Here is a 26298-nt window from a genome sequence, read left to right on the forward strand (position 1 = left end):
TCAGAGACCTACACCCAAAAATCTAAGGAAAAAACCCCAAGAGGTATGCAGTATACAAAAATAAACAATTCATTTGTTTTGTCTTACCAGTTTGTCACGAGTTTCAGGTTCCACACGAACAGTGAATGATAGAGAGTATTCATCCATTGCGCTTTAGATATCCAGGGAATGCTTTCAAGTTTTTTTTTTTTTTTTTTTTTTTTTTTTTTTTTTTTTTTTTTATTGAGACGATAAACAGATACTACATTAAAACCCTATGTATAGCCTCATGAAGACTAAAAGACTTGGCATACAATACCATTAAATAGATAGTAACCTACTTAATTAATAGACTCATATCTCAACGTCTATGCTTCTAATGCTAGGCTTACAAAAAGACAAAATTGTTGCACAGATTTATGTTGCCCAAAGTTCAACTTACAAATGATCAATATTCCTTTACAGCACTGATATCAAATGACAGGGCATACTTCCAAATAAAATGTAGGCCAAATTAGAAAATAACACCTATTAAAAACCCCGATTTTGATAATAACACCTGTTGAAAAAAAAGTTTTATTATAACACCTACAAAAATCCCAAAATTTTGGTTTCACCACCCACTAACGGACTTTTGGATGGAAACCATTAGTGGGGCCCGCCATGTACACGTGTCAGCTGTGTATTGGTTTAAAAAAAAGAATTTTTTTTTTTTAAAAAAAAAAACCTAACCCAGCCAGCCCCACCACCGGCAACACCTACCCCAGCCAAGCCAGCCGCCGGAACCCTCTTAACACCTAGCCAGCCCCAGAAACCTCCTCCCCTAACACCGACAACCCTTCCCTAACGCCGGCATCGCCCGATATCCCCTCCCCTAACACCAGCACCGCCCTAAACCCCATCCCCTAACACCGATAACCCCAAACCTCCTCCCCTAACACTGGCATTCCCCTAAACAGCCAATTTCGTTCGCCTCCACCACGAAATCGACAGATTTGGGGCTTCTAAGGTCAATTTCGGCCGGTTTGAAGGTGAAGGATAATTCCAAGGGTGGTTTTCGGCGAAGGGGCTAGGTGGTTTTCGACGAGGGGGCGAAGGGGCTAGGTGGTTTTCGTGGGGGGGCTGTGGTGGGTGGGGGTGATTTTTCGGGGAGAGGGAAGGGGGAAGGGGATATGCGGGGGTGCTAATGTCGGTGGGGGTGATGGCTGGTGATTCCGCCAGTGAAGGAAGGGTTTCCGGCGGCAGTGGGGGTCTTTGGCGGTGGAGTGACGGCCGCCGGTGGTGGCTGGGTTAGGGTTTAGGGGTTTTTCTTTTTTTTTTTTTTTAATTTTACTTTTTTTTTATTTATCTTTTTTTTAAACCAATACCTTATTGACACGTGTACATGGCGAGCCCCACTAACGGTTTCCATCCAAAAGTTCGTTAGTGGGTGGTGAAACTAAAATTTTGGGATTTTTGTAGGTGTTATAATAAAACTTTTTTTTCAACAGGTGTTATTATCAAAATCGGGGTTTTTAGCAGGTGTTATTTTCTAATTTGGCCTAAAATGTATTATCTATGTCCTGCAATATTCCTTATCTGTGTATGCTTAAAAAGGAAAAAATGTCGCGAAATGAACCGTTATTTTACGTGATCAATATACTAACCAAAAAAATCCAATCCAATTCAAAAATTCAATTTTTCATAAAATTCAAATCCACTTTGATTTTAGCTTGAATGCAGTACGAGTTATGTTAATAACTCAATTTAGATTAAATTGCGTTTTGGATTAGAGTTGAATAACACTACCCCTATTTGATTTGACATGAGTGAGCATTAGGTATCTCGAACAAACTCATATATATATAAATATATATAACAGCGTGCCAATTGATACTTCTTCCACAAGAAAAATCCCCAACTGAAACATTTAAATGTATTTAATGCGTGGCACACGTATGAACTGAACCTTAATCGGCCATTCTATAAACACCAGCATGTTTTCACGCACATAACCCTCTGCCACATGAACTGCAGCAAAATTCCAGTAATAAAGTGCCATTGATATATATTCAGGCTGTACGCCATGCATGCGATGCCTTAACTTATAACTACATTGTACATATATACATTTCAACATACATATTATAACGCCTAAACAAGTCACTACGTCTAAAAATTGTCCACATTATTCATAGCATACCGTTGGGGGGCGCGCGCATTTGCGCGCGCACCAACAACTAGTCAATAAATAAAAGTGTGACTATTAAGTATTACTCTCTCTATTTCGCAAAACTTGAGATTTTTTCTCTTTCAGTCGTTAAAGAATAATTGACATACTATCTATCTATTAACCTATACTAAAAGCAAATCCTTCCATGACACTTGTCAGTAACTTGTAAAATTTTTTCCTGACTTTTTCGCTTTTTTTCTCTCTTTTTTTTTTTTATTTTTTTTATTTTTTTTTTTGCAAAATCATTAAGAAAACTATTTATACCTTATAATATTTTCTTTCCAATTTAAAAATCATATTCCGTATATATGCAAATAAAATATTTATGAATATCTTTTATATATGTACTTTATATTTTGTAATATTATTGTTAAAAATATTTAACAACCGTGCATTACACGGGAATTTAACCTAGTTTAAATAAAATAGATCATCATTATTGAAAATGTACATATTTACAACACACTATGGTCCAATACTTCTCCCACCATCACATGTCTCATTTTATAATAATATAAAACTATAAATGTATCTGCTACTTAATTTCACATTAAGCAACACAGTACACTTTATGGCCCTCAGCCTCACCTATTATTTTCTTAACTTATTTGGTAGGAAGTGGCTAATTATTTCGAAACTGATGAAGTACTACTACCTCCGTTAAGTTTTATTTGCAACTTTGAAATATTTTATATCTCACAAATAATACCCCAAAGTTGTAAATAAAACTTAACGGAGGTAGTATATAAAGTGAAATCATTATAAAGTTTGTTTAAAATGCCAAGTAATTTTTTATAGAGAGGCACTGGAACTCTGGCAATCCTACAATTTCATTGGGGTGGGATGTTTGACGAGAGAAAAGAGGTCAAATTAATTAGTTGTGTACAATTGAAGTTTTGTTTAATTGTATACTATCACAAGTTTTGACTAATTTAAGTGCATGATTGTTAGTTAGCCTCTTGTTATCTTGGTTCTTAGAGCCTTAGAACAACCCTTGTTGATTTAGGTAACCTTCTTTGATAAACATGTAAACAAAGGAAACGTCTGGTTGGTTGTCTTTGAACACGTACTAGACCATTCCTTCCTAACTATAACCCTCATAGTGTATTGATGAAATACCCACCAAGTTAAGCTATGTATTATTACTATCTCTGTTCATCCAAATTTTTTTTTTTACCTTATTGCTAAATTTGGGCTAAACTTTATTCGATTTATTTTTACCATAGATTCTTGATAATTTACAAGAGATAATATAGTCATGTGAGATTTTCTAGCTTGGATTCATCTCATTGTATGTGATTAATATCAAGTGTTTATCTTTTATGTGCATGGAAATAGATAATAATATATGTTTTAAAACATGTCTTAGAGACCATAAAAAGTCAAATAGGGCAAAAAAAAAGGTATGAATGGAGTGAGTATAATAATTAGAGATATTTACAGTTGAATTAATTCAATAATAAACATGATAAGTTTTACTTTATTTAGTAATAAACTTGTTATACATATAATTACAGTTTATCTTTTTCAGAAATCAATAAATTAAACTAAGTACTATTTCCATCCCAAATTAAATGTCTAGCTATTTGATTTTATGTGGTTTTCAAAAAAAAAATCTTTGAACATCAATACCTTTAATTAAAAATTAACAAAAACTACTATATAAGAAGTAATAATATAGCATGTTTTCTGTGTGGCTGCCCACATCGTGTGGCCAGTTGACAAACACCAAAACACTTACCAAGTAACCTCTGATCGACCGTGTAACACCTGACCGACCGAATAACCCTTGGTTGAACTACCCCTGACCGACCAACTAGGCCCGACCACACTGTGTGGCCAACAACATATGAAACTTTATGAAGAAGTAAATTTATATCTAACAATATCTACCGTGCCTTTTTTTGTATATAATAATGAGAATATATGGTCAAAGTTTATAAAGTTTGATTACAAGAATTTTAAAATAAAAACGAATTTAACAAAATATCGTTTGAGTATGTTATATTTTGATATTCTAGCTTTTCATGGAATCTATTAAAATTCCAAAGGGATAAACATTAAGGACAAATTGATTATTTAGGGTCTGTTCATATTTACTTAATTTTAGTTCAGTTTAGTTCAGCTCAAATCAGTTCAGTTCAATTCAGCTCCAATCACTTCAATTCAGCTCCTAATTTCCTTTTTTTTTATAGAATATTCATTTTAGCTCAGTTCAGTTCAGTTAAGCTCCAATCAGTTCGGTTCAGTTCGGCTCCAATCAGTTCGGTTCAGTTCGGCTCCAATCAGTTCAATCCAGTACAGTTCAGTTCAGCTCAGTAAATGTGAACAGGTCCTTAGAGACACAAAATTAAAATGTTGGAGTATTGTATATATGAAAAAAGGAAATAAAGTACTACTTTCGAATCTTTTATTCGTAACAAATGAGTATTATTTGTAAGATATAAAAAAATTCCTTTAATTTATAGCAAATAACGACGGAGGTAGTAAGTATATTATGGTAAAATTATATAATATTTTATTTAAATGGATACTTAATATTAGTAAAGCATATAGATTTTTTTTTAATTTTTATTATTAATTTTTAACTGAAGAAATTTTTAAAATTTATTAATGGGACAAAGTGAGTACGATAATATACCATCCAGTAGGTACGGAGTACATACTACTTTCATCGTATAGTGTTCTTAATGGTTTGCCTTCATCATACAATGTTCTTGATTTTTTTTTGCCCCAATACCTATGCATTAAAATCTCATCGTTGTTTGTATGTGACGTAACTCACATTATAAAGAAGATAAGAGAAAAAAGCTAGTATGTAGCAAGTCAGAACACTTGTGATCTTATCATATTACGCGTATATATAAACATTACATAAACTGATAAACGTGCTAGACAAGAAGGATACTTGTTTAATAAAAATATTATAGGAGATTTTATTCCACAAAACCAAGAAACTTCTGCAAATGCTTACTCCAATAATTTAAGCATGAAAGTACATTAGTACTAACTAATTAATGAGATTCACGTCAGATCATTTAAAAAACATGTGTAGATGGAGTAGATGCTTAATAATTTGATAATATAAGATCTGATTCCATCTTCAATGGTGTTTAGCAGCTCTTTAAAAAAAAAAAAGAAAGAAAAAAGAAAATAGGATTAAAAATATATTTTAAAAATCAAATTATTGGCATTAGATTAATGACCCCTTAACTAAAAGGCTTGAGGTCTATTTAAAGGTCTCATAAGAAATGGAGAATTTTAAAGCAAGAACATAAATCAAGTTCATTATCAATGGGGAAAGAACTTGATATTATTGATTGATAATGAACTTGAAGTAGAGGTGAATATAATATCGAAAGAGATGGTAAAACCATCCTTTCCACCACCTTCTAATCCCGCAACGTTCACCCTTTCCCTCCTCGATCAAAATTACTATACCTATCATGTGCCCATGCTCTTTTTCTACACTGCCAACTCCCTAACTCGACAAGGCGGGGTTGATATAAGTGGCCTAAAAACATCCCTAAGCCAAACACTTGATCAATTCTTCCCTCTTGCAGGTCGACTCTTAGATGAGTCGACCATTTCTTGCAACCACAAAGGCATACCATTTATTGAGACTAAAGTCAATTGTCATCTCTCGTTTGTCATGACATCACCTCATAAGCTTAGCTTGCTTACCAAGTTTCTCCCTCCTGAAGAGTTACAAGCTTCTGGGTCGAAACCAGTCTCAGATTTTGTACCTTTAGCTTTTCAGATCAATGTTTTCGGGTGGTGATTGGATGCTACATGCTCCATAAACTCCTTGACGCAGCTTCACTAGGAATCTTTCTTAAGCATTGGTCATCCCTTGCTAGTAATCGATTGAAGGACCTGGTCCAACCCGACTTCATTCAAAGCTATTGTCAATGCAGTTCCTCCACTTCTTAATTCGGAACACATATTTTCGCCTGATCTCTTTTCAGAGACCCCTGTTATAAAATCAAATTCAACCAATGTCATCAAAAGTTTCATATTCGATGATATTGCTATAAGCAACCTTAGGGCCAAGGCAATAAGTAAGCTTATTCAAAACCCTACGAGATTCGAGGTCATGGCAGGGTTTGTTTGGGAGCAAACCTTGGCCGCAAGGCTTACTTTAGGAGTGCAAATTAAACAAACAGAGCTCTCGGTTGTTGTGAACATGCGGTCAAGGTTAAGCCCGCCACTCCCAAGAGGATCCATTGGTAACCTTATCACGAACGCACTGGCACGCACCCAAGTTTTTCACAAAAGTAGTAACAACTCTAGGCTTCAAGAGCTTGTTAATGCATGAAATCCATTCAGCTTTATCCAATACTAGCAAGAAAATTACTAGTACAGCTTTTCAAGGGGAAAATGCGGCGGAAACCATTATTTTTGAGCGAAAAGCTGAGTTGCGAGGTGGGATGGAGAATGAAGAGGGCAATTTCTGGGTTACGAGCTGGTGTAAGATTGGGTTCAATGAGGCGGATTTCGGGTTCGGAAAGCCTACGTGGATTGTTCCCACGGACGGGAAAGAACCACCTCCTGGGTTTATGAACTTTTTCACCCTTACTGATTACTGTCATCCTATTAATGGTGATGGAATTGAGGCTTGGTTGATGTTAGAGGAGAAAGAAATGCAAACTTTAGAGTCCAACCCTGATTTCCTTGCTTTTGCTTATCCTAATTAAGTTATTGCCCCTTTAATTTCCCCCTTTTGCAAATTATTTAGGTTCATGTGATCAATAATTATTCTATTGTAAGAATAACATAAGAACATGTCATTTCTAGTTTTTACTTTACATTTTCAAATGTGATTTAAATTTGACATTATTCGCACACTAATCTTTAATAATAATTATTAAAAAGTCCGAGATGTTATTAGATTCGTATTAATGTGTATTGTTCACATATGAAATTTTAGTATTTTAGTCACGAAATTAAAGATATTTAATGATAATAAATATAATAATAGAATTCTAATTTGATGATAGCCTGTTTTGAGCAAATACAAATACTACGTATTCGATTAGATAGTCTGAATTGAACATATTTTAAATAGGAGCATATGAATCTCTGTATAAGATAATTTATTGTCCATAACCAAAAACTAGTACTTAGTACTCTACATTATTTACAAAGCGATAATTTCAATAAGTCAATTTCTTTTCTGAATTCAAAGTAATCCAATTTAAAACATTGCAAATATTTCATTTCTACTTGTTGTGAAATCACTAATCATCGTTGATTTTCACTGCTTAAATATTGTAGTTTTATAGAGTATGTTATGAGCTAGTTTCTTTCTCGTCCCTTGTCCAAAAAAAAAAAAAAAAAAAATCATGTATGTCTTTAATCCGGTAGAGGTGTCCATTCAAGTATTCATTCGAATTCGATTAGGTATTTAGGTTGGGTCTATTCGATTAAGTTGTGTGAATTTTAAAGTTCTCAATCTGGGTAGATTAAATTGAGTCCGTGGGGTAAGTTTTTGACATCTCATTGATCCCTTAATATTGTAACGGGTATAAGTGTATAACGGCATTTGAAGTTTTGAACAACGAAACACTTTTTCCCGGCTTTACATTAAAATCAATGCTTTATAAATTCCCATCATTTTCCCGCCATTTACCCTCTTTCACTTACTACTCCAAAATCCCCAAATTTCTAGGGTTTTCTCTCTCCTCTTCATCAATGGCGGACACTGTTCGAATTGCTCAACTTCTCAATGAAACCTTCAATTTCGACGGCCAAGTAGTTCACAACGCCACAAACCAACTCGATTGCCTTTCCGCCGCCTCCGATTTTCCTTTCTCACTCCTCTCCATCGTCAATGGTAACTCATTTCTGCTCTTTCTAGAATTCAATTTTCTGTATGTTATACTTTGGATTTCAATTTGTGGTTTTGAAATTCGATAAGTTTGGATTTGATTGATGGTGTAGGAGATGGAAATCAAGGTCAAAAAATAGCTGCTGCTACTTATCTTAAGAATTTGATTAGACGAAATGTTTTTGGCGAAGGAAAATCTGGTTCTTTTAGTAAGGATTTTAAGGAGAAGCTACTCGAATCGTTGCTTCGAGCGGAATTGCCGGTTCTTAGAGTCTTGGTTGAAGCGGTACCTATTTTTTTTGAACTTGATCTTAAGATTTCCTTTTTAATTGAGCTTTGTTTTTGCATGATACGAAATTGTATTTAGTCGAATTTTCGTTTTCGTATTGCAGTTTAGTTTTGTTGTTGATGCTGAATTTGTGAAGAAAAATGAATGGCCTGAGCTTGTGCCACAAGTTCGTTATGCTATCCAAAATAGTGACATTATTAGTGGAAATGCGAATAGTGGGTTGAAAACACTTAACGCGCTCAAAGCTCTTCAAGCATTACTCAGACCCTTTCAGGTAATTATGATACAATCAACTGTTGGCTGTTACTTGTAGATAGTTGGATAAACTCATATGACGCGAACTTGTTTCGTCTCGAATTCACTCTTTACAATATAATTGTAATGTTCTCCAGTACTTCTTGAATCCAAAAGTTGCGAAAGAGCCTGTCCCACCGCAGCTGGAGCAGATTGCCAATGATATTTTGGTGCCTTTGTTGGCTATATTTCATGGTTTTGCGGAGAAGGTTCATTGCTTCTGTCTGCTGTTCTCAATTCGTTCTTGCTTTTCAGCTTTGCCCTTATAATGTCTAATAGTGGTAACTTTTCTACAGGCTTTAGCTACTAAAGGAAGCTTGGACATAGAGAGGGAGAATGTCCTTCTAATTGTGTGCAAATGCACATACTTCGCTGTAAGTAGCTTAACATCTCTATTTGTGGTAATTCCGGTGCCTGATGCTATCTCTTAAAGTTTTGTTGTTAAGTTTCAAATAACTAACCAACGTTTTTATAATAATAACAGTGTTCTGAAGATGAAAATAGTTGCTGTAGCTATTTTTGTTTGCTTATCCCTTTTTTCCTCTACCCATTGTCCAATAACTTATGCATAAACACACTTTTGTCGATTTACTTATCAACACTGATTGCAATTTGGATATTTAGGTCAGGTCGTATATGCCAACTTCTGTTGCAACTCTGCTGCCTTCTTTCTCTGGTGACTTATGTGGCCTTTTACAAACATTAAATCTAGAGGAATCAGTATCTTCTGAAGGCAGTCAACAAGTAAGACTAAAAACTGGAAAGAGGATCTTGCTTATGTTTTGTGCTCTTGTTACTCGACACAGAAAGTATTCTGATAAGTAAGTTAATTGTGATTGCGGTTCGTGTGCAGACTTTCCAAACTCGTATTGACATTTTTTTTTCCTATTGATTTCACTATTTCAGGTTGATGCCTGATATTATGAAATGTGTTCTGCATATTGCCAGATGTAGCTCCAATATCAGTGTATGTTTTCACTTGTTTGTTTATTGACTTTGTTTGCAATTTTATTTTTAAGAAGATTATTGTGCTGTATCATTGTAAGCATTTTCTAATGCTTGTAATTCTTGTTTGGTAAAATGTGATGATTAAACACTCTATTTGGTTTTTATAAAGCAATTAAAAGAGAATGACTCTTTCTAGTCCATGCTAATTGAATAAATTGTTAGTTAGGCTCATTATATATTAGAGATGTTTTTGTCATGTCAAGGATCATAACAATGGAAGACTAAAAATTGTCGGATCTAATGATAATTTTCCCACATTGAAATTATAATACTTCTATAAGCAGAGGTAGAAATGAGAGGTGGGAAGCAATAGGTAAGAATGCAAGTAACATAAAATTCTGGGAAATATTTGTAAAATTTAATAAAGATGAAATAATGTCTGGTGAATTTAAATATTGCATCTTAGGGTCTCAATAAGACCCACATTTAAGAACAAGTATTATGGGGTGCATTTCGATGATAAAAGTGTAGCTATTAAGCGAGAGGTCATAAGACTTGTGCAAGTGATGTAAAATGCTCATTCTTTGACTAAACTGTATTAAAGAATATGGTCTAGTAGTCTACAGAATCCTACATAGTAAACATAAGCTATAAAAATTATTGAATTTTTCTAGTAATAATATCACACGACAAAAAGAACACCAGATTGGTTTTATAAAGAACTCAAACTTTATGGTTTTAATAGCTGTCTAAATGAGCCTTGAGGCACCCTTAGCCAATATAATCTTTTGAAGTGGCTAAGTGCCTGTGGCGTGGCTTTTTAAGCTTTTTACACTGTTCAAAATTTAGATGCTCAAGTACTTTGGAGCTAGGGTGCATCTGCATTATTTTCTTAAATCCTATATCATGTTACTTTGCCTTTTTCTTCGAATAGCAGAAGACCTCTATAGCCTCATCTTATCTAGGGTATCCTTTGCTATAGGCAGGCTTAAAAATCCTTCTCTTTCCCTTGTCTGTTTAATGTTGTGGAGAAAAACTAATGGAACAGGTCAGGAAGTTTCCATGCTCATATAATTTAACTCCCTTCTCTCAACTTCAAATAAATAAATATACGAAGGGGAAAAACATCAACACAACAGTCTTTAAGCTTTCCCCTGAATGCAGTCATGTCTTTGCTTTAAACACCAGGCTTCTACTTAACACTACTTTTCCTCTTTTTTTCTTGCATTGAATATGGCTGCAAACAGTTGGCTCAAGTAAGAAATTCTAATAACAAAGTAATAAAGAAAAGACTTCCAACTTGCGGTAGAATACTTCATGGGGCAGGCCAGTCCTGAGGTGTCTGCATCTCTTAATTGCCTTTATATCAGTTGCTTTCCTGCAACTCAAATGTTTCTCACTGGGTAGCCTACCAATTACTCCAAGTATTCCATTAGTAGCAAGCTATTTATAGTCTTTGTTCATAAGTTCTCTTTTCAGTTTATTTTTTAAAACATATCTATGTTTAATTTGTTACTTTTTTCTTGCAGTTGTGGTGATCTGTCATATTATATACTCTGAAGTGATTTTTTTTTTTTTTTTTTTATTCTTCTTATGCAGAAGCTGGACTGCTTATCAGAGAGGGTCATCTCATTGGCATTTGACGTCATTTCTCATATCCTGGAGACTGGCCCGGTGAGCTTCTACAGTTCATAGTTACTTGAGAACTATTTGGATGTTGCAATATTCAATTTCTGGATTACATAATGATAGCTTTCAATTGGTGCAGGGTTATTTTTTCTTTTGGTTGTATCTGGTACTTTTAGTTATTATTTCCCTTACAGTATTCTGATAGCGTCATTTGGAAGCAGGGATGGAGATTAGTTTCACCCCATTTTTCATCATTGTTGGACTTAGCTATTTTTCCAGCGCTCATGATGAATGCAAAGGTTTATTTCTCAAATTTACATATTTATCGTTTCTTTCAGTTATTTCAATTTTCAAATATGTAGTCTTAGAGGTGAAATAATCAGGTAGTTTCAACCTCATCTGATAGTTTAAGTCCAAGGCAGACATATTGTGTGATGAGTAATATAGCATTATACTAAATATTTTATTACTTTAAAATATGATAGTGATAATAAGATAAAATTGTGTGCTGAAATTAGAAATATGAGTTTGTTTGAGGATCCATTTACCAAATAAAATCACCCTTATCACGCAGATTCTTATAGCGCTCACCATTCCACCTTCGTATCCTCTTTTTTTCTTTATTACATATATTTGTTTTTTCTGAGACTTCTCCTCTTGCTGTTTCGTACTTGTATCAGGATATTTTGGAATGGGAAGAAGATGCAGATGAGTTCTTAAGCAAGAATTTACCATCTGAGCTGGTATGCTTTTTATTTTTTAAAGTTTTGCTTCGCCCAACAAGATGCTCTGCTGATGGCGTTAACTGCCTTTTAGGAAGAAATTTCTGGATGGAGAGAGGATTTATATACTGCCAGAAAAAGTGCTATGAATTTACTTGGTGTCATTTCTATGTCAAAGGTCAGTTAAGAGTCCTATAAGTTTGCTTTGCGTTTTCTGAAAGTAAAAATGTAGTGTGATTTCTTGTTCAAGATAAAAAACCAGAAACAGCTTCTTATCTTTTAAGTTTTGCAGGGGCCTCCGGTGGTGGCTAACAGTCAGAGTTCTTTGTCATCTTTAAAACGCAAAAAGGGTGATAAGAAGAAGGGAAAAGACCAACTCTGTTCAGTTGGAGAATTGCTAGTTCTTCCTTTTCTGTCAAAGTTTCCAATTCCTAGTGATGCAAATGCATCTGACGTTAGTATATCAAATAAGTAAGTTTCTGAGTACCATTGTTGTTTGGCAAGTTGGCAGTCTACCGACTAATTATATATTTGTCACTTTCCAACGCTCTGTTAATTTGGAGTTCTATTATGACTTGGTAGGGTGTTTCCTTGGTGTTATTCTGATGAAACTTCTGACAGCAATTCCTTAATCATTTGTGAAGATTGTCTGTATTGTATAAAACTTTCGTAGTCACCCTACATTTGTTTTCTTATGGTGTTCCCATGATAATGACAGTTATTATGGTGTTCTCATGGGGTATGGAGCTCTACAGGATGTAAGAACATCTCCTTTCTTTTCCTAATCTGTTCTGATGTAACAGTTATTTATGGTTGTTTTATCATTTTTATTGACAGTTCTTAGGGGAGCAAAAACCTGAACGCTCAGCAACCTTAATTAGACATCGGGTGCTACCACTTTACAAGGTCTCCATAACCCACCCTTATTTGCTTGCTGCTGCAAACTGGATACTTGGAGAGCTAGCATCCTCTCTACCTGAAGTTAGTATTTTAGTTATAATTTTATGAAATTTTCGTTTCATGGTCACAGCGCTCAACTGAATGTGTTCTTTCTTAAGTCTCAAATATCCAATCTACGACTATGGTTTACAGGATATGGCAGCTGATGTATATTCTGCATTGCTTAAAGCACTGACGATACCCGATTGCGAAGACGTGTCTTGTTACCCTGTGCGAGCAAGTGCTGCTGGGGCAGTGGTCAAGATTCTTGAAGTAATTCCCTTTCTGAAGAAGTAAACTTGACTTATTGTTTTTTACTTTTCCCTCTATTCTGAGCCTTCATTCTTAAATATATATACAACACTTTGCAGAGTGAATACTTGCCACCTGACTGGCTACCTATTCTCCAAGTAGTAGTTGGTAGAATTGGTCATGAAGAAGAGATTTCCATGCTATTTCAACTACTTAGCTCTGTGGTTGAGGCTGGAGAGAAAGAGGTAGCAGTTCATATACCTTTAGTTGTATCACAGTTGGCTGATACAATTGCCAAGTATATGCCTTCCAATATAGAGCCATGGCCTCAAGTAAGTACTGACCTCCTCTAGCAATGCATTATTTTTTTTGGTCTATTAGTGTTTAAGACGTTTACAAAAATTATGCCAAGATAATGTAATTGAGCAGGATTTATTGATTCAGTTTCTATTGTATGCTTAGAAAATCCAAATTGTAGTCTTAATAGAGAGTTTTTGGAAGCCATTCCTTAAGTGGTTTAATCTGTGAAAGCTTTTTATATTACTGGTTGGTTTGGGGGGTGGGGGAGGGGGGGGGGGGGGTTGTCGTCGACAGCAGGGGGATTTTTAAAAAAAAAAATAAGATTAGGCAAATTTGTTGACAATTCATCTGAATCATCACTACTATATTTGGCTATTTTTTAGTGTAGTTGTCACTGACTCGCCATATGAGCATTAAATGTGCCTTCCAAATAGAATTGATATTGAATTCTCATTTGGTACTTCAGCAAAATGACTTGCATAATTTTCAAAGTTGCACACATTTAGGATTGCCAATTGGATCGTTGGAATTGCCCATATGATTGTTTTGGCTCATAAAGGTCATCACTATCCTGATATCCTCTAATGAACTTAACATTCCCTTAGAATACTGCTTGATGGGCATGAAAATGCAATTTTCGAACTGTTAGATTTTTTTTAAGCACTTACAAGAGATCTGTCCTTTGACTCCTAAAGATATTTATTTAGTCTCTCTGTTGCTTCTTCCTCGGAACTCACAAAAGCAAATTGCAGAAGAAGATCAACACTCACATACAAGCAAATCAATTACTAATCAGCAATCAAAAAGCTAATACTAATTTTTAGAGTTTTGTGAGTAAGCAATTAAATTTGTAGGATTGTACAATCTAATTATCCAATCTTATGATCCGATCCCAATAACCCCTTCTAATCCAAATTAGGATCCCAATCCTAATAACATTGGTTGCCGCTTGCCTCTTTTTTTGTTTTTTTTTTGTTTTTTTTTGTCCTGTTAGTATCCTTTGAAATCTTAGCAATAATCCTTTCTTACCTATGGCAGTCAGTTATAAAGGGCTTTGCAGCACTATCTGTAATGGCTAAATCTTGGCAAGACGCGATACCTGAAGAAGAGGAACAGAACCACATAAGTGCAAAGTGGGAATCTGATCAGAGAACTATGGCTAGAGCCTTTTCTGCCCTCTTGCAACAGGCATGGCTTGTAACCAAGGAAATATCGGTGAGGGTCAAATTGCAATATAAGCACTTGTTTTGCGTACCTCATCGATTTAGTCAACTATTTGCATTAATGGCCTTCATATATGGTGTACAAATCTTTTCATGTTCACCTTCTGTGCATTATCTACATGAAAGTGCTTATCTGTTCTAATGCTCTATCCACCCTTTTTTTGCCTTGTCAATGTTGTATATGCCTCTCTCGATATGATCTCCTAATGTTGATATCATACGATGTTGTAACAACAATGTCTCTTTTCTACTCTATAGACAATGTACAAAGTATATGATCAAAATGCATAGGCCACTTTCCGTCATTTGCCTAAGTAAAATTCTAATTACTAGAACAACATGATTATTTTTTATTAGCTTCATGAGTAGTTCAGAAGAATAATCTGTTTAAGAAGTTCAGTTAGCAAATTCCTTGACTTGGACACACCAAGTACGAGTAGACTTAGTTGTATCAACTTGTATATAATGTACTTTTTTGTTGTCTATTTTGTCTTACCAGTCTTTTCATAATATTCTTTAGTAGTTAGAGTAAAATCAAAGCTGGCTGAGAACGGCAGTTAGAAACATACCCATGTTTTACCTCTATAGCACGTCTGAGTAGTCCATTAAGTGTTTAATTGGTTGTTTTTCTTAATGAGTCATTTAGTTTAAATCTTCCTTTATTCTTTTTTTTTTTGAAGACAATCTTCCTTTATTCTTTGTTTCCTTTTACTTTTTATCAATAAGATAGGGGAGTTCATTCGACTTAAAAGTTTGCGTGTCTTAATTTAACTGTAGAAAAGGTTTATACATTTTGATAGTGGTGACAATGGTCAGGATGATGATGATGATACTTCACCACATTCATGCATTGATGATGCATCAACAATCCTTTGGTTCATCATCCGGTCCAGTACCAACAATGATGCTCTTCTGGAACTCAAAGTATCAGAACTTTTGTTAGCTTGGACTGAAATTATAGCAGATTGGCATTCCTGGGAAGAAGTAGAGGATTTGGCTGTCTTTGACTGCATTAAGGAGGTTGTTAATCTAGAGAAGAACCTTGGCCTGCCGAAATTTTTCATCGCTAAGATGTCTCCACCACCAGCTCCTCCTGTACCAGAAAAATCTCTCATTGAAAATATTGCAGCATTTGTCTGTGAAGCCATTTCACAGTATCCTTCTGCAGCATCAAGGGCTTGTGCATGTGTACATACCCTTCTTCATCTTCCATGTTATTCTTCTGATACAGAGGAAGTCAAGCGTTCATTGGTAATTGCTTTTAGTCAGGCTGCAGCATCTAGATTCAAAGATATTCAAAGTAAACCTTGTCCACTTTGGAAACCATTGTTGCTTGCGGTATCATCATGTTATTTGTATTATCCAGATGCTGTCCAGTCAGTTCTAGAAAAGGTTGAAAAAGGTGGTTTCATGGTCTGGGTATCTTCTGTGAACTCTATCTCCTCCATCTCATTCACACCAAACACTACAACAGAGTCGGAAATTAAATTAGTTGGTGGGTTTCTTTTCACTTCAGCTCTCTGTTTGTTATTTTCCATTGTGTTTAGTAGCACTGCAATATGGTCATTTATAATACTGAACTGATCATCAACAACAGTACACCTGTGTGTCTTGTGCACGGATTTTCTTGGTGCTATTGATAATTTGACGGCTCTGATTCTTGTAAATTACCAAGCCTTTCCTTTTCTTCTATTATTCTAACAGAGAAGTACTATAATCTCATTGTCCATAGTTCAATTTTGGATAGATTAAGTGGGGAAGGGATTTATTCCAGCTACATTGGTTATTGGCTTGAAGTTGCACATAATGGATTGGTCTCTATTTTCATAATAATAAGGTAACCATCATTCTACACAACAGTAAAACCACCACCAACACATGAACCAATCTAGGCATGTACGATTCCATCATTAGCTAGAAGTTTGGATACAATATTAGCTTTTTGTTGAAGTACCACAAAGTTTTTTCTTGATGCTAGACTATTTTACTCGAACTTGGCTAAAATTTTCAGACACACAGGTACAAGTGTTCATACATGATCATCTTATAAATTTTTTTGCATGATTTTGATCTTAAATGAAGTCTTTAAGTCATCAAGTGTCATAATCATGTCTGAGTACACGACACAGCTACTTGAGGTGAAATGATGTTTGAAGAGTCAGGAGTTACATAGCTGCTAGCCTGCTAGACACAAATTTACAAATTTATTTTGTTCATACAGCTGGGACCAATCAACATGCAAGCAACAATGTATCTCCAATTCCAACTCAAATGTTAACAATGGATTTAGTCAATTAGATCTTTTAAGATTCATAACTTTGTAAGGCGCATTACAGTTTCTAATAGATGGGTTAGAGTACCAAAAATTTTAGGATAGTTTTCTTCATATCCTGTATAGTTTTTGGGTTTATCCTCTTTTGTACAATACAAGCTACATGCTTGAGCTTGGAATGTCATACTTACCCCCCCCCCCCCCTTCCCCCTTCGCCTCTCTTACCTCCCAAGGGTGGACACTTGAAATATGCCAGCTGTCCATAGTATATCTCAATCTGCAAATTTCTTTTCTTTTTATTCTACCCCGTGCTTATCTATTGCATGCTTCATTTCAGTTATCACTCTTGGCAAGGTGGTTGAACAGCTTTTAACTGTGGGAAGCCCAACTAGTGGCTTGTTATGGGAATGCTTTAGTTCGCTCTTGTCAGCGTTTGCACGATTGAAAGAAATTCAGGAAGCAAATCACTTGGATGAAGAAATTGAAGATGAAGAGATGGAAAATGAAGAGGAAGAGGAATCTGATGATGATGATGATGATGATGAGGTTTGACTTATGTTGCTTCTCTTTTCTTTCTAACTTTAGTTGTCCAGCTCATCCTTGTTGCTCACTTAAGATTCAGAGGAGTAAAATTACATTGCATTACATTTTGCATCTTTGAAAATGAAATAGCTATACTGGCAACTGGGTGCTTAATTGGGAATTTTGATAAGAGTTCAACTGCAAGTATATGTTATCCAGCTTTTAACTTCTTTGTTTAATACTGTTCCTAATTGGTAAAATTAGGACTCTGATGATGATGTACAAGAAGAAACTGAAGAAGAGTTTCTGGAAAGATATGCTGAGGCTGCTGCGGCTTTGGAAAATGGAGATCTTGCTGAAGAAGGGGACTCGGAGGATTTTGATGAAGAACTTGAATTGGGTTAGACATCTACTCTTTAATCTATTAAATCACTTTACCATTTAGAGAAACATTGCCACTTGAGCACAAAATATTGACAAAATGTTTACTAAAATGTTTACAAGAATTTTACTGTTAAGATAATGCATACTTTAGAATTTAACATTTATTTTCCCCTTTCGGCCTTTCCCCACTTATTCTATAGTGTAATCAATGCTAACTTGACCATTTCTCATAATTAGTGCAAAAGATCATCAGACAAGTAGTTAGAATGACACTGATGGGCTAAACAAAGATAAAAATAGCCGAACAGGTGCATACAGACATGTGGAGATATAGTGTGCAGTGGCTCATGGAAGGGCAAAGTCTTTTAGATGCAACTATGCAAGGATGATGACCTTAGCACCCCAATTCATATGCATGCTACAAATGCAAGCCAGAAGGAGAAAATTTCCTATGTCTCACAAGTTGGAGTATAAAACGTTGACATCAAATTTTGTTGTGTGATGCCTTTTCAGCATAATCAATTTAAGATGTTGCTCCAACTTGGCATTTTTGTTGTCACACTCATGCTGAATGAGAAGGATATAGATGTGGAATTCATACTTGACTCTTGATTTCATTAGGTCAATAAATCATTTACGTAATCCTGATTAACTCTTGAAATTACAAATAGGACATCAAACCACTATATCTTGATGCAATTAACCTACATGGTGTAGATGCATATCTACTGTTAGGTTAATACAGTGTCAATCTCTCTCTCTTTTTGGGCATTGCAGTCTTGAGTTAGTATTAAGATGGGTGCATCCAAAAGTTTTTTAAAAATTAGTTGACATCAAACCATATTATGGAGTAATAATTGCATTTTGCCCCTATTTTGCTGATGAAATTAGATGTATTATCCTCAATTTAGATATTCTTAATAAAAGGGGTACTCAAAGACTGTATAATCCTATCACCTTGTTTGAATTTAAAATAGTATCCCGACATTCCCCCCATGTCCTAATATTGAGTTATGGCAAGTCCCACACTCGACTTTGTATCCATATACAACTATACCTGAGGGCTGAGTCCAAGAACACAGGTTATCTTTTTCGAACAAATTCATTAAGCTGATCAAGCATTCATGCTGCCCTGAACAAGCTAACAGACATCCTGATGCTATCAACCTATTGATCAGTTCTGTTTTTTGTGATTTATACAGGTTCGCTTGAAGAGCTTGATCCACAGATATTTCTGCAATCTCTCCTGGAAAGATACCATCAAACTCTTGTACAAAATCAGGCTCTGTCTCCACAACTTATTTCAAGCTTGCGAAGCTTGTTTCCGGAATTCACAGGATTCAACCAGTAATTTGACTGATATAACTTACTCTTGTGTGCATAATTAGAGCCAAAATGTGTAGAGAGGAGCTTTTTTTGCAAGCCATATTTCTCAGTTGATTCTTTTCATTATTTTATTTGTGTGATTTACCCTTGAGTGGTTATCAAGTTTGGATTAGCTCATATGCAACCTGTTGCATATATTATAAGCAATGTATGAACTAGGATCAATATATAGTTTTGAATCTATATACCCTTTCGCCACTTTTGAAGATTGGTTGTTTGATTTAATTACGCAGTCTATAACTATGGTAATTGCTTTATGGTAAGGGAATCCCATCCCCAAACACTCTCGAACTTTAAACCTCTAAGGTTCGATCCGATGCAATGAATGTGATATTGAACTATTGAAATTTTAAACAGATGAACTAATCAAAAGATTTGCATAATGTAAATTAACATAAACATTAAACGCAGTATCAATCTTTGCAAAAATATAATTGAAGTATATGCTCATCAACATTAAAATACAACTCAATTCGTAATCCATTGCCTACATTCCTTGAAGAATTAACATAATGTATAGCTTTTAGCCTGAATAATAGTCTTAAAAAATCTTATGTAAGAAATTGATCTTAAACTCCAAGAAGCTGCTCCGAATTTGCATTAGGAATAAAAGTTAAGCCGCACTTGCCGCAAGAAAGGCGGTCGGAGTGAGCCTCCATGAAAGAGCCAGTACCACACTGAGGAGAAGGGCACTCCTTTCGCAGCTTCTGGAGGTTTCCAGAATCATCATCAATTTTGTAGAGCTTGAGAATGGAAAGAGGCTCTTTCTTCTTCTCATGGTGGATTTTCTTTGGGGTTGTGAACGTCTTCTTCTTGTGCTTCTTGCCGCCCATCTTTTCCTCTTTTTTTATCACCCTGTCTAGGGTAAGTTGAAGAACTATCTCATGACGTTTGCAAGAGAGGTTGAGGCTTTGGGGGTTTATATAGGTATTGGCTTTGGCTTATGTTAATTTACCAAAGAAAATTAGGTGTTATTTGGTTGATATGGGATTTTATTTTTCATAGACAATTACATTTCATTGGAATTAAATTCTCACATTCAATTTTCCAGGAATTGCATAAATTTGTTTGGTTGCTATAAAGGAAATTGTAATTCATAGGAATTTTGAGTTATTAAGGGGGGCTTTGATAATTTATTTCCCACATTTTGTAGGAATTGCAAATTCCCAACATATTTCGCTTTTTATAGCCAACCAAATAAAACCCCAATTTTTAAATTCCCATGATTTTTCAATTCCCCCATTTTTTTTGTTCAACCAAACAAGGCCTTAGAAAATTGATACTCCCTCTTTCTCGGTTTCTCCTAGGCACGTATGTTAATACTATAAAGTTCTAATGTAAAAAAAAAAAATCGTTAGTTTTCCATCTTTGTTTTGTTTTTTTTTTAAGTAAAGTGTAAAAAAATATTAAAAAAAAAAAACTAGTAATAGCGAATGGACCCTCAAGAGTTAACCATTTAACTCCTAAATTATGTTATCTTAAGTTCTTTATTTACGAGCTTGTCACTTGACACTTGTTTTGCTTTAAAGCTTAATAAACTTGAATTTCTCTTGTTTACTCTTCATTTACTATTTATCTCATCCACCTCTTTTAAGTTGAATATTTTACATTGGGTATGAAGGAGCACATGTTGCATCTATATGTTAAGCTCAACGGGCTCTAATAGTATAGGGTGTGATAAAGTATATAAATCAATCTTGTGCTTCAAGTATCAGATTAAGGTTTTAGTTGAGTTGGTATCCTAACATGGTAAACAGAGCCCCGGGTTGGGTTTAGTTGTGATCTGGCCAATATTATGGATAACGCACATGTGAGGAGAGTGTTGAGCCCATAAACAACCCTATAAGAAAGTTGTGCCCACTTAATAATAAGGATAAGAGACTATTCCCCTCATTGGCAATGGTTTTGAGGTAGAACCTTCTTAGACTTATAAAGTGGACACTTGTGATAGGTACGACTCAGACACGTTTATCAGTATCCCTTCCTTAAAGTCGTTTATTTGTAGTGTGATTAAGGTTTGCATAGAATGATGTTGACATTACTATATTTTTCCTTTTTTTTAATAATTTTTTTATTTTTTTATTTTACAAAAGAATTTCATTTTTTAATGCTTATCAAACTTTCATTTAAAAAATCCCTAAGTGAGCAAACTCCATCAAATCTAATAATTGTCATGTCTATGAAATACAAATAGTTACAATTACATTACATTTTCTACTTCCATCTACATATTCACACCCTATGATTTCAAGAGATTATTGTTACTCCATATACACATCCAGGTGCAGACACACCTATAAGCATTTTGTTCACCTTTTAATGATTGTTTTTCTTATAATCATCAAATGAAAATCAAAAACTAAATTTTGATTAGTTGGGTACACAACACATCTAGGTATGTATAAAATGTTTCACTTAATCTCATTCCCTTTTGATTCAATGATCGACTATCAAAAATAAAAACAAAAATCATGCAGCGCACGGGATTAGAAAAGGTAACGGCAAAAGCAAATAGCAAGTTAGAATCAAACATTCCGTCCAAGTAATAGCGACTGAAGAGCGTACACACGAAATGACAGATCTAAATGAAAAACGTCCGTCTTTTACGACAGAGTAGCATTTATATACTCCTCTCATCTCACCTCCTTTATTTTTCTCTCTCTCTCTCCTCACCTTCGTGATCGTGGACGCTTCAGCTTTCTCAGATCCTCCTCTCTTCTTCCTTCTCCTTTCTCTCTCCTCTTCGTAAGTTCCCTTTCTTCAGATCTCTTCATCTTTTTTCGATTCTTCATCTTTTTCCGATCTATGTTTTGATCGCTTTTTTGTTTATAGAATCGCATCGCATCGCCTTTTGATTTCAATTTTTTCATTTCTGATTGATTTTTGATTGGAGATTTCGGTGTGCGATTATTAATTTCTCGATTTGTTTTGTGTAATTTGCATTTGATTTGTGGTTTGATTGATTGAATTTTGTTGCTTAGGTTAATCGCTGACTTTGTTGATTTTAATTTTTGTAATCGCAATCATGAATTTTTTTTTACTTGTAATTGATTTAATTTGAAGAGAATTGTGATTGATTTGATTAATTGACTTTCGATTTGATGGAAAAATGTGTTTGATTGGATATGTTAGGTGAAAAATGGGGCTATCATTTACGAAATTGTTTAGCCGGTTATTTGCCAAGAAGGAAATGCGAATCCTTATGGTGGGTCTCGATGCGGCTGGTAAAACTACAATTCTTTACAAGCTTAAGCTCGGAGAGATTGTCACCACCATTCCCACCATCGGTATGTCTCTAGATTTTTAATTTCGAGCTTATAATGATTATATTGTGGATTCTGTTCATATTGAATTTGTTTGTCGTTCTCCTTCGGTATTTTGATGATGCAGTAGTACTATGCTCATAAAATACTTGACTTGCCATGAGATGACTAGCGTGTTTGTTTTTGTCATTTGTCACCTCTTTATATTGGCCTATATTGGATATGTATGTTCAGACACGGTAAACCGATTTAGAGATTTTTCCTGGTTTCCCTTCCATTGGCTATTGTATTCCTCGTGTTGAATTTGTGTCCAAATCAATGCAATCTGTTGTCGTTTTTCGGAATTTTAAGTCCTGTATTGCAAGCTTCACTGAATGACTTTTCCTGGTAAATGGCATCTGGAATGCTAAATAACTAGCACCACACTAGTGTAACTATTTGCCTTCAAAACACTGCTCGTTTTTGTTAACCCTTACTGTGTACAAGTTCTGTATTTTATTGTGATACAGGATCATATCTTTTATATTTGAAATGTTAGCTTTTCAATATATTGAGTAAGGAAATAATGCCCTTCGTTTTTTGTAATTTAAGAATAGTGACTATTTATCCTTTTGTTTGTCCTCCTTGTAACGCTCCCTAAAAAGAACTTTCTTGGCCTATCCTGTTTAGTTTCTTGGTATTGGTCTGATCCTATGTCGACTTATTGATGTTTTTTGCATATACTCGGCTGTGTATAATGTGTTTGGAACTTGTTCTTATGTGCTGACAGGATTTAATGTGGAGACTGTGGAATACAAGAACATCAGCTTCACCGTGTGGGATGTCGGAGGTCAAGACAAGGCAAGTCCTGTCTACTTTATTTATCTGATATCATCTTGTGTTGCTATTTTTTAAGTCTTAAATTAAATTCTTGCATGGCATAGTCATAGACATCTATAATTTACTTTTCCTTGAGGCCTAAATATTACCTTTTGAAGTTATGCTAATAAGGTGTAGCAACCGTTCCTCACTGACATGATTTTGACTGCATGTTTTTGCTTATGTGGTCAGATCATTTACATTTGTTGAGGGGAGAGATTGAACAGGATTAAATTTATTCCCTTGTCATTTCTTGTTTAGTTATTTCCTAATTTACATTGGCTAGGATATGAGTGTTGCCTGGGAAAAAGTAGCAGTTTAATGGTTTTTGCTTTTCCCGTCTCTTATGAAGAAATGTAAATGTTTTTGGAAATGATCGCTTTGACTTTGTTGAAGTGGGAGTGTAAATTTTTCATAAAAAGCATCCTTACATTCTTTTGCAAACACATGTTAGATTGTTAGTGTCTGATTGATCAACAGTGGATAATTCTTCACCTGAAAGCTGAAAAACTATTGTCTGAACTTAGTAGCCTCTATCTGAATATTGGTCCAAAAAAAAAATGGGTCAACCTTGTTTAAGTTATAACAATTTTGTAAACTGACAATGGAAAAGTGAAAACAACTTTTTCTAGTTTCCTATTTTTTTAATTTTGTTTTAAAAAAAATAGAAAACTGAAAAAAAAAAACCATCCCAAATAGTTTTTAATCATGTTAATTTGGTGATTTTTATTTTGGAACCCAAATGCACTTTTGACTTGCTTGCTTGTATTAGGCCAATAATAGATATCAGATATAGTATGACTGCTGGCCCTCTTCTGTCATTTCCCTTTCATCCCCTTTTTTCCACCACTAGTAATCTTTGCTTACTTGCATTTTTTTTTGTCTGTGATCATTTGTAGAGACACATGTATTCCATCACAAATTTAGCCATATAGAAGGATGGATGTTAATGTTACAGTGTGCCAGTGAAGGATTATTTGTGATGCTGTAGGATTTATTGGCTCAAATTTCTATTAAGCTAGCTAGAGTAATGAAGCCGGGGGGGGGGGGAGGGGGGTTAAAGTATTGGTTGTTCAAAGATGGTATAAGGTGGGTCTTCTTTACCTTCGTATTGGACAGCCTTCTTGTCCAATTATGGTCTTATCGCCATTATCAATCAATTTTCGCCATTATGGACGTGAAATATGATAGCTTAAGGATCTTCTGGTCAAATTATGGTCTAATCACTCTTTTCCCTTACTTTCCCATTCACCTCCCCCATAGGAGCTTGGGAAAATACTAGTGCTTACTGATTTGTTAACTGTTATGCCAGATTGTTAGGCTGTGGCATGCTCAATTGTGTGGGTTATTGATCACATGTGGCCTATAGTATACATTCACTTTGTTGTTGATTATTTGTGTACTTTCCGAAACTCAAAAATTGGCATTTTATTACATGTCTACTTGTATCATTGTATGCACCTTGAGAAAAAGATTGAACTTGTTTTCTTTTTGTTTATGTATCTTGTATAATTGAATTATGCCCTTTTTTGGTTCCCACTCTAAATTTTTATTGATGATTTCAGATTCGTCCATTGTGGAGACATTACTTCCAAAACACCCAAGGGCTCATCTTTGTGGTTGACAGTAATGATCGTGACCGTGTTGTTGAGGCTAGGGACGAGCTGCATAGGATGTTAAACGAGGTAGGTTTTTATCCTCTGGCTTTCTTGGTTTTTCTGTAGCTGTACAAATGGGAGCTTTTATTAAGTTAGTCCACTGAAATAATTATGGCGATTGTGAATCCTGATTACATTGGTCTTTCTTACACATTTGAATATTTGTAGGATGAATTGCGAGATGCAGTTTTATTGGTGTTTGCTAACAAGCAAGATCTTCCAAATGCAATGAATGCTGCTGAGATTACTGATAAGCTTGGCCTCCATTCTCTACGTCAACGTCACTGGTAAGCTTTGCCTCTTTGATTTCTTCTATCTTCAGCTGAGTTGCATTTCTCTGTTTCTTCTTTTTAGTTACCTTTTCACTATGTTGACAGATGCCCTGCTCTGTATTGACTAATCTCCATTTGTTCCTGTAATTATAGGTACATTCAGAGCACATGTGCCACCTCTGGAGAAGGACTTTACGAGGGTTTGGACTGGCTCTCAAACAACATCGCTAGCAAGGTGGGTTTCAACTTTCACTATACATGGCTTTATGCACGCACGTGTGTTTTAACTTGGTGGATAGGTGTCCACCACTTTATTATGTGTTTGATCCTATGTCTCAATTGTAGTCTTTTCTCCCTCCTGCTTCCACCCCGGTTTCTGGGGAGGCTGAGGACTGAGAGATGGGGGAATGTACTATTTTTAGTGTCTTTAGCCTAGAGTCAGATGCATTTCTAGCATATTGATACTGTGTTTGATGCTGTTTAGGCTGATTACCTTAAATCAATATTATTGACTGTTTTGGAACTCTGGTATCCTGGAGTGAAATGCTCTTTTGATTACCGAAGCCTTGCTATCTTCTATCAATCTGTATGCAAAGTTGTGATTTGTGTACCTTTTTTCTAATACTGTCCTTATCTTTTGCAGGCTTAGAAGAAACAAAACGAGTAACGTTAGCTGTTCTCAGAAAAGAGGCTGGAGTATAGGCTGAGGACTGTATTACTGCTAGTGTTATCTTTTTTATTTTACCCATTATATGTTCTCATTTTTGGTTGCTACCTGGACAAGGATGTTTTTTCTGGTGTTCATGTTTGTTATAATACCATACTTTATAGTTGGTGAGCTTCTCTCTGGGTTTCTGTCATTTTCTATTGAAGTTGTAGACTTGCAGCATACATGTTGCATAGTGACCACGTAGTATAGCAAAATGGCGATCCTAGACAGCTTTAGGCATTGGCCCATCATTTGAGTTAAAATCTAAGAGACTGGATTTGAGGTTATAGTGGGTTGTGGAGGATTCTGAACTTTTGCAGTTATGCGTGTTTGAAAGTATTGGCTGCCAACAATGGT

General features: G+C 35.1%; 2 protein-coding genes and 1 pseudogene across 2 annotated transcripts; all 3 read left to right on the forward strand.

Moving 5' to 3' along the window:
• The first annotated feature begins 4804 nt into the window (after nucleotides 1–4804).
• Nucleotides 4805–6956, forward strand: LOC110722006 (annotated as a pseudogene).
• Nucleotides 6957–7188: 232 nt separating this feature from the next.
• On the forward strand, nucleotides 7189–19364 carry LOC110722065. The gene is made up of 21 exons (XM_021901300.1): nucleotides 7189–8027; nucleotides 8135–8307; nucleotides 8414–8584; nucleotides 8703–8813; nucleotides 8901–8978; nucleotides 9229–9425; nucleotides 9511–9571; nucleotides 11152–11226; nucleotides 11403–11480; nucleotides 11862–11924; nucleotides 11998–12081; nucleotides 12196–12374; nucleotides 12622–12661; nucleotides 12741–12884; nucleotides 12996–13115; nucleotides 13214–13426; nucleotides 14433–14609; nucleotides 15434–16112; nucleotides 17227–17435; nucleotides 17676–17811; nucleotides 18998–19364. The coding sequence occupies exons 1-21, from the start codon at nucleotides 7787–7789 to the stop codon at nucleotides 19144–19146; spliced, it is 3378 nt and encodes a 1125-aa protein (XP_021756992.1). The 5' UTR covers nucleotides 7189–7786; the 3' UTR covers nucleotides 19147–19364.
• A 2411-nt stretch (nucleotides 19365–21775) lies between these two features.
• On the forward strand, nucleotides 21776–26121 carry LOC110722066 (ADP-ribosylation factor). Its single transcript, XM_021901301.1, has 7 exons — nucleotides 21776–21926; nucleotides 22314–22468; nucleotides 23214–23284; nucleotides 24868–24987; nucleotides 25129–25247; nucleotides 25386–25467; nucleotides 25876–26121. The coding sequence occupies exons 2-7, from the start codon at nucleotides 22321–22323 to the stop codon at nucleotides 25879–25881; spliced, it is 546 nt and encodes a 181-aa protein (XP_021756993.1). The 5' UTR covers nucleotides 21776–21926; nucleotides 22314–22320; the 3' UTR covers nucleotides 25882–26121.
• The last annotated feature ends 177 nt before the right edge of the window (nucleotides 26122–26298 follow it).

The sequence above is a fragment of the Chenopodium quinoa genome, unplaced genomic scaffold (genome assembly GCF_001683475.1).
Source record: "Chenopodium quinoa cultivar QQ74 unplaced genomic scaffold, ASM168347v1, whole genome shotgun sequence".
Taxonomy (NCBI): domain Eukaryota; kingdom Viridiplantae; phylum Streptophyta; class Magnoliopsida; order Caryophyllales; family Amaranthaceae; genus Chenopodium; species Chenopodium quinoa.

Bases quoted from the DNA above. Each gene is read 5' to 3' on its own strand.
- LOC110722065 (XM_021901300.1), top strand. From the start codon at position 7,787: ATGCTTTATAAATTCCCATCATTTTCCCGCCATTTACCCTCTTTCACT. The intron at 9,572-11,151 runs GTATGTTTTCAC...CTTCTTATGCAG, and splicing joins GATGTAGCTCCAATATCAGT to AAGCTGGACTGCTTATCAGA. The intron at 13,427-14,432 runs GTAAGTACTGAC...TACCTATGGCAG, and splicing joins ATATAGAGCCATGGCCTCAA to TCAGTTATAAAGGGCTTTGC.
- LOC110722066 (XM_021901301.1), top strand. From the start codon at position 22,321: ATGGGGCTATCATTTACGAAATTGTTTAGCCGGTTATTTGCCAAGAAG. The intron at 22,469-23,213 runs GTATGTCTCTAG...ATGTGCTGACAG, and splicing joins CACCACCATTCCCACCATCG to GATTTAATGTGGAGACTGTG. The intron at 23,285-24,867 runs GCAAGTCCTGTC...TGATGATTTCAG, and splicing joins ATGTCGGAGGTCAAGACAAG to ATTCGTCCATTGTGGAGACA.